The 12,714-nt window shown below is 40.6% G+C and overlaps 1 protein-coding gene across 1 annotated transcript in view; it reads right to left on the bottom strand.

Moving 5' to 3' along the window:
- ADAM10 (ADAM metallopeptidase domain 10) overlaps positions 1-12,714 on the bottom strand; it is an 87,573-nt gene that overhangs the window by 7,984 nt on the left and 66,875 nt on the right. The window contains exons 11-13 of the mRNA XM_019533478.1: positions 6,136-6,319; positions 4,472-4,580; positions 3,806-4,026 (exon numbers count right to left, since the gene is read on the bottom strand). Of these exons, the coding sequence (XP_019389023.1) occupies positions 3,806-4,026; positions 4,472-4,580; positions 6,136-6,319 (514 nt within the window). The remainder of the gene's footprint in view (positions 1-3,805; positions 4,027-4,471; positions 4,581-6,135; positions 6,320-12,714) is intronic.

Here is a 12,714-nt window from a genome sequence, read left to right as displayed (position 1 = left end):
GGGCCAAGGGCGAGGTGGCAGGAACACGAGGCCCAGGCCAGCAGGATCTCTATGGAGCTGGGCTGGCTCCTCCTTCCTGCTGGTGCAGCCCAGCCTAGCTCCACAGAGCCCCTGCCAGCCTGCACCTCACCCTGGACCCAAGTCTCTCCACCCCTCTCCCCCACAAACCTATACACACCCACCCATACCCTCCCACAGTAGACAAGAGTAAGACTTCATTTTAACTAATTATACTATCATCTCTATGTACACTACACAAACACATCAGGACAAAAATATTTTTTTTAATTTACTGAACAGAAGACCTTATTACTTCTCTGTGATTTCAGCTCCTTTAAAGCAATAATTAATACAATGTGAATTAAGATTAACTGTCAAAGGAATATAAGAAGTTAGGCACTTAAGTCATATCGAGTGCGTCCACATGAGAAGTTTACTGCGGAGTTGCCTAATTAGCTCCATATGTGGCCCTATTAGGCAGCAGGAAACTAATAAATGTTGCTCCATTGTCAAATATCTTATTACAGAAAAAAACTTCCCCTCTGAAAAGGAATTTGAAAGTACATTTTGGATAGCTATGAACATATCATTTCTCCTCCCTTCCTTCACCGCATAGAACTATTAGGACTTTAAGAGAGAAAAGAATACGGTGCACTAAATTAATTTTCTTTTGTACATCATATACTTAAACTCTTATGTTAGATAGTATTGTGACTGTGTACAGTGAGCTAGCATCAACTTTAGCATTTATAAGGAAACCTCAACTTAAAAACAAACAAACGAAAACAAGAGAGGAGTTAAACAATGACTGGAGTCAAGAGTGACTGGTAAAGATGCACCAGAATACCATGGAAACAGGTCAACAGCATTAGAGGCAATCCCCACATAAGTTCCATCTGATACAGAATCTGGCTATCCATATTTTCCATGGTTGAAGCTGCCATATGCACACTGGGCCCATACCCAAGTCACTCTACATTGCCACTCAGTCAGCTTCCAAAGCCCATTTAGGGAGTCTTTAGTTGTAATCCTCAAAACACTTAATGGATCAAGCCCAGCTACATTAAAAGGTCAAAAACTTGACTGATAAACTAAGGCAGCGCTGTTCCTTTGGATCAGTGCAGATCATAAAGCCAAACAAAGAGCACGAGAGCTGTGAACAAAGCATTCTCTATTTGAATGGGTCTGGCTATATGAGTGTATCCAAAGTTACCACGTTAAGGAAGTGATTCAAAAACTTTTCAGAAAGGCCTTTCAATTGTAAGAATAAAATTAAAAAGCCAGCACTCTCTCCTAGGCAAACATCCAAACAAGGTACTCTGGAACCAATCTAAAAATAAATCAATACAATATAAAAATAAAAGGCTTACTCCTCAAGTTTTATTTCAAGAAGAGAGAAGTGCCAAATACTTTCCTAAAGCTATTCATTTTACACAGAGGCACTCAACTGTTTAGTGATAGGCAGTACTATGAAAACCTAAAATAATCAGCTTTGAGGACAAATACAAACTACAAGAATGCTCTGGAAATACACAGGTATCTAAAAAGTTAACCTAGCTAATGCAAAACATCAAAAAAAGAGTACACTGATATACTGAGAATAAGCAGCTAATATCCGGCCTGAATGAGAAAAGATTATCCCTAGCTCAGTGTCATGTATTCAAAACAAAATAACCCCCCTCAAAAAGAAGCATTTTGCTGAGCAGACTTTAGAATACTGTGCTAACAGAGTATCATATTTACTTGAATATAAGATGAGCCTGAATATAGGATATTGCCCGTGTAATTAGAGTCCATATGTAGAAAATTTATAAATTTGTTATGATTTTCCAAGTACAGAATCTAATCAGTGGCCTTGAATTGGTCCCTCTCCCAAAGCTACAGCAGAGAAAATATATCTGGGGGGTTAGGTGGCTCCCTTGCCCTCTGTGCCCCCATCCAAACTTCTTCCCCCTGCAGCCCCTTCTGCCACCCCCCTTTACTGTCAGACCCTGCTCTCCCCAAGCACATGGAAGTGAGAGGCAAAGTTGAAAACACTGGCCTTGAAATAAACACACCTGTAGTAATTTTCATACAGACAAATTATTACAGGTACCCACAGTCTCAATGCACTCAGAATTGATTAAGTTGACCTTTTTTTGAAACTGCTGCAAGTTTTAGCATGGGTATTCCATAAACACACTTTTAAGGAGTACTTCTGTACTTATTTATATAAACAGCAAACTACACATGATATTAGTCCAAAGACAAAGGGCTCATGATTTACCATACAGTTCACTGGGCTGGGCCCAGCAGAGTCAACAGCATTTGGAACTAGCGACGGCATAGCTCAGCACTGCTCAGTACATGGGTGTATCCCAGAAGCCTCTCGCAAAGGATCCACGCGCTAATTAGCGCCCCACTCATGACTGGAGCCAGATGTTCTTGTCAGAAGTCCTGGGATCCTCCAAAAATTTATATGGAGAGAAGGCACAGGGCAACCTGGTCTGGCTCTCTCTCATGGAGGGCAGGGCCACAATAAACATATGCGACAGGCTGACAGAGCAAGAGAGGGATTCTGGGTGAACTGTTTGGTTTGGTGATACTTGCCAGACATTTAAGACTAGTGAAGAAACAGGGGTCATTAGAGATGGGAAAGAAAGTACAGCTCAGCTGTGGGAGTGAAGAGGAAGTCAAAACATATGCAGTGCAGCAGGGCTCCCCATGACCTGGCTGTGTGGAATGGGCACTACCATACATCTTATTCAGATGGACTACACTAAATTCATTCTGGCAGGTTCCCATGAGTATATTTGCCCAATATGGGCCATGTGTTTTATCATCATGCTCAGTGCTGGCTGCATTTAATCAACTTCATAGCTGGTTTCCATTACTGAGCATATGCTGCTTTGAGAAGCTGTTTAATGATAGACTTTATATTTAATGAAGTCTCCTTGTATAAGGAAACCCTTTGTATATTTGCCTTGCAAATATAAAGAGGGGCTTTTCCACCCCCATGGTGATTTGGGGAAAACACTATCTTGTATTTGAGTAAATATGGTATATACTTATGAAATTGACAAAAGATATTTGAAGTAAATGGAGAACAGCAGATCTATTAACATCTGCAATGAAAAACACAGCACCATAAAAGTTTTGAAGGGAATCAACAGTACAGACAAACACTAAATGCCCCTAAAACAAAACTGACTACAAAGGAGTCTAAGATGGAAAGCCACTAGACATTGTCTTTCAGCCACATTAGGAAAGTGTCATGTTCTTGCGCAAGGAACAAAAGATACCACCTGCTGCCAACATTCCCAAATTTTCTGAGAATTTAACTACCCACAATTTTAAAATCTGGAAAATATCCATAATTTTTAAAAAAACAACATGACTGGGAATTTGGAAAAAAAATTACTACAGAAACTACTTGCTTCAAATCCCTCGAAAGAATACTGAACTTCACCTGCTAAGCCAGGGGTGGGCAACTGAGTTTTGCCACTTACTGAGTTTTGACAAGTCATCAAGGGCCACATGACAGGCAGCCAGGGGAAGATAAATATTACATTTTCTAAATTTTTTAGGGGCCCTGTGGGCTGGATAGAATGGCCTGGCGGGCCGCATCCAGCCCACGGGCCGCATTTTGCCCACCCCTGTGCTAAGCTTCCTACCTGTTTCATGAACATAATGATGCAAATACAAGAGCAGGCAGAGTGCACTATACATTGAATTAATTACATATATATCATAATGTTTATCATTGGTCACAAGTACTGATTATTAAATGTAAACACGGAAGATTCCAAACCATTAAGGAACTTACCACAATCCATTCTGCAATATTTTCATACAGCTCTGGATTAAAGATTGCTTTCTTCAATCTGGCTAGTGGGCCATCAGCATCTACTAACCGACACCTCATAAATACATCACAGTAGCCCTTGAAATCATTGCAGGGGGATCCAGGTTGGAGAGTAATGGTTTTGTGATGGAAAAACGCCTCCCACTCGACAGACCCGGTACTTGCACAAGTCATTGGCTTCACTGAACAAATTAAAATAATGGAAGAGTGTTAGTAAAAATACTCTGAGAACTAATGAGCAAAGGACACTACATATATTTAAAAACCTATTTAAATATATAAAGTACAGTTTGAAAAATAAGCAGATAAAAAGGCAAACCAATGGCCCATCTAATATGTATTTTACTTTTAAGGTCCACTGGCTGTCCTTGTGGGAGAATCTCATCCTCTGTATATTCATAATAAACAGAGATGTGTTTTATATATCCATATCCAAAAACTGCATCTTTTTGGGAAAAACTGTGTACCAAAGATTATTTCTCTTCCCACTTATATCCATTCTTATTCACTTAAAACTTTTGCCAAGATTTAAGTTTTCAAATCAAATTTAAAAAAAAATCAGACTTTATTGAGAAAAATCCTGAGATTTACTCCTGTATTTATATCTAGACTTAAGGTAAATCTTACTTTTATTCATGCAGCACACATGGCATAATTCTTTATCATCCTTCCCATCTGAACTAGCACAGGTACATTCCTCCAAGCCATGCTTCTCACAGATAGAGCCAGCACATTGCTATTTGAGACAAAAGTAGAGATACGTAAAAACCAGTTTCTAATACAAGTTTATCCTATAATGGGTAAAAGGAAAATTTTACCTTATAAGGGATTTAAAAAAAAGGGGGGGGGGGGGGAAATGGAGGGGATAGAATGGGCACACAGCCAATGAACACTCCACTTCCAGAATCTTCTGGTTCCAGAGGCCAAGAAGCAGAGGCATCCTTCCCTCCTAGGGGCTGGAGAGATGGATTTCATGCATGCCACTCTGATGCCTGGAAAGCCCTAACATAGTGCTCACTGGCTGTCTGCCTCACTCTCTGCAACACCTAGTCCTTCAGCTCTGATACTTGAACAAACATGGCCTGAAGCAGAGAACTGTGGGTTATTGGAGGACCAAGCAATACTCCATAGAGAACAGACATTTCAGAAAGCATTTCAGAGATTCCTCAGTCTTTGAGGATCATTTTTAAAGTGTTTCTTTGAATGTGCACATCTGCAGGCTTCCTGTTCGGAGAGTTTCAAAGACGTTTGGAAGGCTTCAACCATTATGTCTGTCCAGGGCCTCACTTAAAAAAAATGTTTTCTTTAAAAAAGGCTTTAATTTACTTTGAAGTTTACAAACTAGCGTTACTTTCTTTTTTGGGTAAAGTCTGTAAACCAAGAGACTGGATTCACTTAATTTGGATGGGAATTTAAAAAGTTTCATGGTTGAGGTACTGCATATTTGATGTTGCTTTTAGGTGCAAGTAATGATGGAAACCTGCAAAGAAACAATTGCAAAACTAGGCACAGCATTGTAATATGTGAAAAGAATTATCAAAACCATTGCACTGACATGGCTATTCAACAAAATAAAAATAGATCAAAAGTGTTAAAGAGACAGTATTTGAAATTGTTTTCCTTTGGAAAAGGAAGAATATTCAATTTATGTATTTATTTATATTTTAGATGTACATTCTGTCCTTTCTAAAAGGCAGCAAAGTCATGATAATCTTATCAAATGTGATTCAAATTCTGGATGATCCCTCAGGATCCAATTCAGTAGCAAAAGAGTATACCATCCAGAGTAAAGTTAAAAACACACTATTTCAAAATAAAGTGAATTTATAAAGGAATCTTATTGCCATTTCTTCACAGGAACTATCTGTATTACTCTCCTATAAAACCAAACCAAACACATCCAAAGCATCTAAAAAAACAATAGGTAAAGTTTCCATAGGCTGCAAGTTGGATTAACCCAAAATAAACAAACTTGTTCTTTTTGAAAAGAAAATGACTGATAACAAAACAAGGGTAGGAAAACTTTCATCTTGCCATGTGCCAGAAAGAGTCAAACTGAATACATCTTAAACATGATTTAAAAAGCACCTTGCAAATATCTGGCTAGTTCTACAAAACTATTTAATCAGTCTCTGAGCTATCAAAATATTAAATGGCTGAGTCTGCTTGTTCCATTGGTATAAACTGAACTGAGAAGAAATGAACACTCCCCCCACAAGTTTAAGAAAAGACTCCATTGCAATGCTATCCTCAAGGTACTGGAGTCGCACCGCTTAGGCCATAAAACTTACCCCATTTATACAAACTTGTGTCTGTCTGTTGCAATCTGTGAAGTTTGGTTTAGGATCAGAGGCTGGACAGAGAGCACTGTAACCATTACACATTCCTTCTCTTGCACAGTCAGAATCATTCCGACACTTGTCAGTTTTCAGTTTGAAAGTGCATTGTGCGGTACAGCAGGGGCCTTGACTGGGACTAGAAAGAGAATCAGAAAAAGCGAATGAAGAAAAATGAAGATAGATTTTTTAGAAGTTAGTTTTGCATCCTCAAGCCAGACAAATTTTCAAACTCTTTACTAAGCAAAAGGTAAAAATAAAACAAACTTTTCTAAGAAATGTCCACGCTTAAGTGGAATGCCACATATCTGTATCTACACCAATAGTTTTGTTATTTCCCATCTGAGACCATAAAAACTGTATACTGATTTCCCTCCCCCGCTGAAGTAGCATATTTGCTACACTGCAGGCAGTAATTCTCATCGTGTCAACTGTAGTGATTACATTACAAAAATAACAAAACTCTTTCTAGTTACTTACACTAGAAAAATGACTTTTCCATGTACACTTATGCTTGTTCATAAATATTTAAAGGAAAGGGGCTTCATTTTGTAATTTGGCTGTGTAAATAATTAGGCAATTAGCAACTGCTACTACTACTGGCATAGACTAAATTAAAGAAGAACCAGTTTGTCTGACAGCATCATTTTCATTTTTAAAAAGTTCAGTCACAAGGAGTCTATATTCTCAATCACCTACATAGCTGTTGGTCTGAAGGGAACCTATCAGTCTCCTGGTAAAATGAAAAGGCCCTGAAATGCCATTTTCAGAATTAAGCAGATGCATAAATCTGGTTCCTTCCTAACCAGATTGCCATAAATAACTGGGCTTACAGAAATAACCTCGGAAGTCATGGTTCACTTGCAGCTAACAACATGGACTGGAGAGGCCAGAAGCAGATCACCAATCCTAATATTCTCAATCCTAACAGATGGCTAAGAATACTTCTTATAAAAGATATCTAATAAGAATATCAGTACCACTAATATGCCAACTGCAGCAGCAGTCAGGAAATAAATTACTTAGGAGTAAACTGGGGTGGTTCACTGTGTAATGTCCACATGCAGATTCTCACTGTGGGTGACTTCAAAACAGTTTATACATACCTGAAGGGAGGTGTGAGTTACCTACATGAAGAGTGACAGGGACCACCGCACCAATAGCAACATCAGCCCTGAAGGTTTCTATACTCAAACAGTATTTGATGAAGGCAGAACTACAACTCTGAGCAACCATCTTTCAAATATCAGCTATGGAGACAGCACAGGGAAGCTCTGGTAGTACAAGCGGTTTCACCTTTGTGATTGTCTAACAGTTTGACTCTGGAAGACATCATCTGGACAATCTTTGGGCTGATAAAATGGTGCCCTTTGATCTCTACCTCTCATTGTAGAGATAAAGGGCTGTGAAGGCTTTCTGAGGTGGACTTAGGTAGAAGGACAAAGCTCTTTTTATTTCAAGCATCTAGAAATAAATGGCACCCCGACTCTTAAGGAATGAGTACACAGGAAGAAAACCATCAAATTTATTTACTGATTGAAATCACCCACATGGGAGTGGTCCCTGCACTACTCCCATGACTGGATTGCTAAGAAGCACATTCTGGAGCTATCCTGTTTGCTGATATAACACGCATTATAGTCTTGTGCAGAATAGAGTAGACAATTCCCTCAAATGTGGTGCAGGAAAGCTTGACAGGTTTTCACACTTATCACAAAACAGTCACAAACAGGTGCAAGTGTAGGAATGGCAACCCTTTGTATACGCTGGATAGGTCCTTCTGCTACCTGGGTGAGGACTGAACCATTGGGATATGGGAGGGTGTTATCAGTGCACTCAGCAGGTGCTCTGCTAGAAAACAGACATCTCACAACTAGGACACGCACCGGAGAAGTCTGAGACGCACCAGCACCACCATGTCAGTATAGACCAAGACAAAGAAAAACATCTCGACTGTTGTAGCGGGCTCACGCTCAGCTAACAAAAGGAGTTCTCCAGGGACTGAAATCATTCCTGTAGGAAACACGCTACACGTCATGACATCCGCAGTAGGTTCTCTGAACTCCAGTCTTGGAACAGGAACCACGTTGGGCTTCTGTATGTTCACTAACAGCCCTGGGATCTGGAACAGTTACACTGTTGTGAGAATAATCTCTGACGCCTGCTGGAGAAGGCCCCTTTCACCATCCAAATAACCTATGAAAAGGCAGACTATGACCTGACCATTCCCCCTTCCCCCAGCTGTGAAAAGCATTCAGCCAGAGTACCTTGGAGACTACTTGTGGCTGGCAAGAGCCTGAATGGAAAGACTTTGTAAATGTCCTAAATTTCCACAAAATAGGGATTTTCTGCAAGAAAGTCTGATTGCAATATGAAAATATTGATTCTGAAAGTTGACAGATACCCAGAGGAGACAGTATAATGGTAGCTAGTGTCATCATCACGAAAAAAAATTCTTCTTAGAGTCAGGATGGAGCATCATCATCCCCCTTTCCTCTCTGGGACCATAAAATAACTACTGTAGAAACTTCTTCTGAGCTGCAATGGTACATCCGCTTTCACACCCACAGACTGCACAGCTAAATGCTGTTTCCTTCTTGAAACTGATACTTTCAGGGACCAAACAGAGGAAGACTAATAGGAATGCCTCAAGGTACAGTAAATGTCTAGTAGTTATGCCTCTTCTTCAGATCTGCGGACTATGCTTCCTGGGTATGTAAAGTGGCTCTTGAACCTTTCAGTGTATGGAGAGTTTATAACTCCTGCTGTATAACTCCTCTCCTTCTAAAGGTAAAACCATCTCTGTAACACCTTTGGGAAACCTGGAACCCTACCACTCATGACCAATGTTCCATAACTACTGAGCAGGAGGTAGTATTCAGTGTGCAGCACCGCCTGAAGAGATCTCTTGATCACTACATACCCTGTGGTAAACAGTGCATGGTACCAGCAATGCAATGGAATCCATGTCTTCCCAGAAGAGCTTGCTAGCTACCTTTCTGGAATCAAAGATCAGCCAATTTTTGTCCAAAGAAGTCAAAACGTTTGGGCTCTTGTTCTTTACTAGTGATGAATAGCTGCTTAGATTTCTCAAGTGCCACAGCTGCCAACAGGGCAGTCAATATAAAAGCATTCAGGCACCTCTGGAGAGGACTCTATTTTTGTCCAATTTCCTGTCAGCCACAACACAAGAAACAGGAGTCTGTCTGTCTCAGAAGCAAGACTACTTTAAGCCTCCACAATAACGGGAAAATTGAAGGCCCCATTGCCAAAAATGACACCACAACACAGATGGGTATAAGCCCTTCAGCCACTCTGTCAGAAGTCAGGAGGTCTGGGAAGGCAGTCTAGAGAACCTGGACCGTTCTCTACTTATAGACTTTGTAGACTAGTGAGGTGGCTCCAAAAACATGCTCAAAGTGGAATTATGCTCAGGGTTGAAATGAAGGCTGACAGCAGTATTACAAAAACTGGATTTCGGGCTGGATTAAAATCTGGAACCACAGATGAGAGGAAGACCTCTGATCATAGGGATGAGCATATTAAAAGTATTAGAAGTAAGTGGAGTGTGTCAAAGGAAGGTCTCAGTATTTTTTTCTTACCAAAACAAAAATTTCAAAGGGGTAAAAGCCCTCAAAGGCTGCCTATACACATGCTTTGTGCTTTAATTAGAGCAGTTCCCAGAGAGGCACTCTAATTAAAATGCCTCACTGCCATATTTTTTAAGCCCCCATGTGTTTAAACATGGCCACAGGACCAATACCCATGATGGTGAGGCAGTGCCAAGTGTTCCAATTAGAACACAAACCAGCATGTGTATAGGCAGTCAACAGGGCTTTAACCAAAGCTGTATCTTGAAATAATAAATCAACAAAGTGCCCTGTCTTGAGTCCATAACAGCTTGACAAAAACTGAGGAACAGGAAGTGTGCACCGCCTTTCATGTCCTTGGCATATGTGCACCTGCAGTGATGGTAGATACATGGACATAGGACAAGAACCCAAAGCAGTAAGGTTAATTTTCTTTAGAGGACCCACTACATATCCAAAGCAGAACACTGGGGTTCCCTGATAGGTAACAGAGTAGCAACCAACCACTGGGATGAAATCCAGCATTTTTTATCGCAAGTTCTTGCCCCAAGCTATTCTGAATTTTCAATATATTATGCCCTTTTTATGCTCAGTAGTTTCCTCCCTGATAGCATAGTTAGAAATTAACATGTAGCCTTTTCAGGTTCAGAAATCCAAATTTTGACTAGATATAGTTCTAAATGTCTTGTACATCTGCTGCATACTAAAATTCATATTTTATATTACCGATACGAAAAAAAGACTGAGGGAAATACAATCATAGCTATCAGAGTACTTAAACAGAAGACAACAAAACTCTCACTCAAACAGCAATTTACATACGTGGTGCTTCAAAGACATGTAAAAATGATTGCATGGAAATGTTTTCCAATTTGAGTAAGCAACACAGAGACCTGGGCGAAGGAAAGCAATTAAAGCAAAATGATGGAGCATTCCTTTGATGTCTCCCTTGTTATGCTCCATATGTGTTTTTAAAGTGTTAGAATTTAAATTTGAGCCAAGTCATAAAGCAAGGCAACTGAGCAGTGTTAACACCTAGTGGTTCAAAATTAGCTGAAGGTAAGTTTTTTTTTTGAGAAACCTAATATGGGGAAATAGTATGAAAAAGCATAACAAGTGGAAATATAGTGTCCATCTTTAAGAAAGGGAAGAAGAAAGATCTGAGGAACTAGACCAATCAGCCTTGCCTGTCTCTGGAAAAAAAAAATAATAATGCAGCAGATCCTCAAGGAATCCATCTCTAAGCACTTAGAGAAAAAGGTGATAAGGAACAGTCAGTATTCATGAAGAACAAGTCATGCTTGACCAATCTGATGGCCTTCTATGATGAGAAGATTAGTTCTGTGGATGTGGGGAGAGCAGTGGATGCAAGAAAGCTTGACTTTAAGCAAGGCTTTTGGTACAGTTTTCCACCACATTCTTGCCAGCAAGCTAAGGAAGTGCATGTTAGATTAATAGACTTGTACAGTGGACAGAAAACTGGCTGGGTTGTTGGACTCAAAGGGTAGTAATCAATGGCTCTATATCTAGTTGGCAGCTGGTATCAAGTAGAGTGCCCCAGGGGTCAGTTTTATTCAATGTCTTCATGAATGATCTGGAAGATGGGATTAAGTGCACCCTCAACAAGTTAATGGATGCTACCAAGCTGGGGATAGAAAATATACTGGAGGGTAGGGCTAGGATTCAGAGAGACCTAGACAAACTGGAGGACTGGACCAAAAGAAATCTCATGAGGTTCAATAAAGACAAGTGCAATCTCCTGCACTCAGGACAGAATAATCCCATGCACTGGTACAAGCTGAGGACCAACTGGCTAAACAGAAGTTCTGCAGAAAAGGACCTCGGAGTTACAGTGGATAATAAGCTGAATGTGAGCCAACAGTGTGCCCTTGTTGAGAAGAAAGCTAACAGCATACTGGACTGCACTGGTAGGTCCATTGCCACCAGATCGATGAAAAGTGATAATTCCCCTCTACAGGTTTCCCTTGCTTTACGGTGTACATGCATTCCTGGAAAATGGCATGCAACTCAAATCCGCATAAAGGGAACCACTTTACAATGCAACAAATAGGGATACGTTCCAAGACCTCAACCATACTGAACCCCAGACCCATTTCTATCACTTTTACAAGACTATTTTGGTATTTGCCAGCATCAGACAGTACACACAAGCACAGGGCGCTATTATAATGAGGATGGCAACTACAGAAACATGTCACGAATGCACAAGGTGCACAGATTCCCACAGGAATTCACACACTTGCACAACGCACTCCACAAAGCAGCTGACTGCAGGCTTCCACCACACCAATTGTATAAGAGTGCATTTACCTCGCATAATGAATTTTTGGTACTAAAAGGGTCATTACATAAGAGCGAATTTGCACGTACAGAATCTGCATAAAGCGAGGGAAACCTGTATTCACTGCTAGTGAGACCACATCAGGAGTACTGTGTCCAGCTTTGGATCCCCGATTACAGAAAGGACATGGACTAACTGGAGAGAGTTCAGAGGGCAACAGAAATGGTTTCCCAGCCCTCTAACATGACTTATGAGGAGAGACTGAGGGAACTGGGCTTATTTAGTTTGGAGAAGAGAAGACTAAGGGGGGATTTAATAACAGGCTTCAACTACCTGAAGAGTGGTTACAAAGAGAATAGAGCTGGACTGTTCTCAGCGGCAGCAGATGACAAAACAAGGAGCAACCGTCTCAAGTTGCAGCAACAAATGTTCGGGTTAGACATGAGGAAAAAGCTCTGTCACTAGGAGGGTAGTCAAGCACTGGAACAGGCTGCCCAGAGAGGTTGTGGAATCTCCATCCTTATAAGTTCTTAAGGCCCGGCTAGACAACGCCTCAGCTAGGATGTTATATATTGACGGTCCTGCTTTGAGCAGGGGGTTGAACTAGATGACCTGAGATCCCTTCCAACCCTAATTTGCTAT

Source organism: Crocodylus porosus, unplaced genomic scaffold (assembly GCF_001723895.1).
Source record: "Crocodylus porosus isolate Cpor-Errol unplaced genomic scaffold, CroPor_comp1, whole genome shotgun sequence".
Classification (NCBI taxonomy): Eukaryota; Metazoa; Chordata; order Crocodylia; family Crocodylidae; genus Crocodylus; species Crocodylus porosus.
Note: the sequence above shows the minus strand (reverse complement) of the source record. Positions and strands in the feature narration are given on the sequence as shown.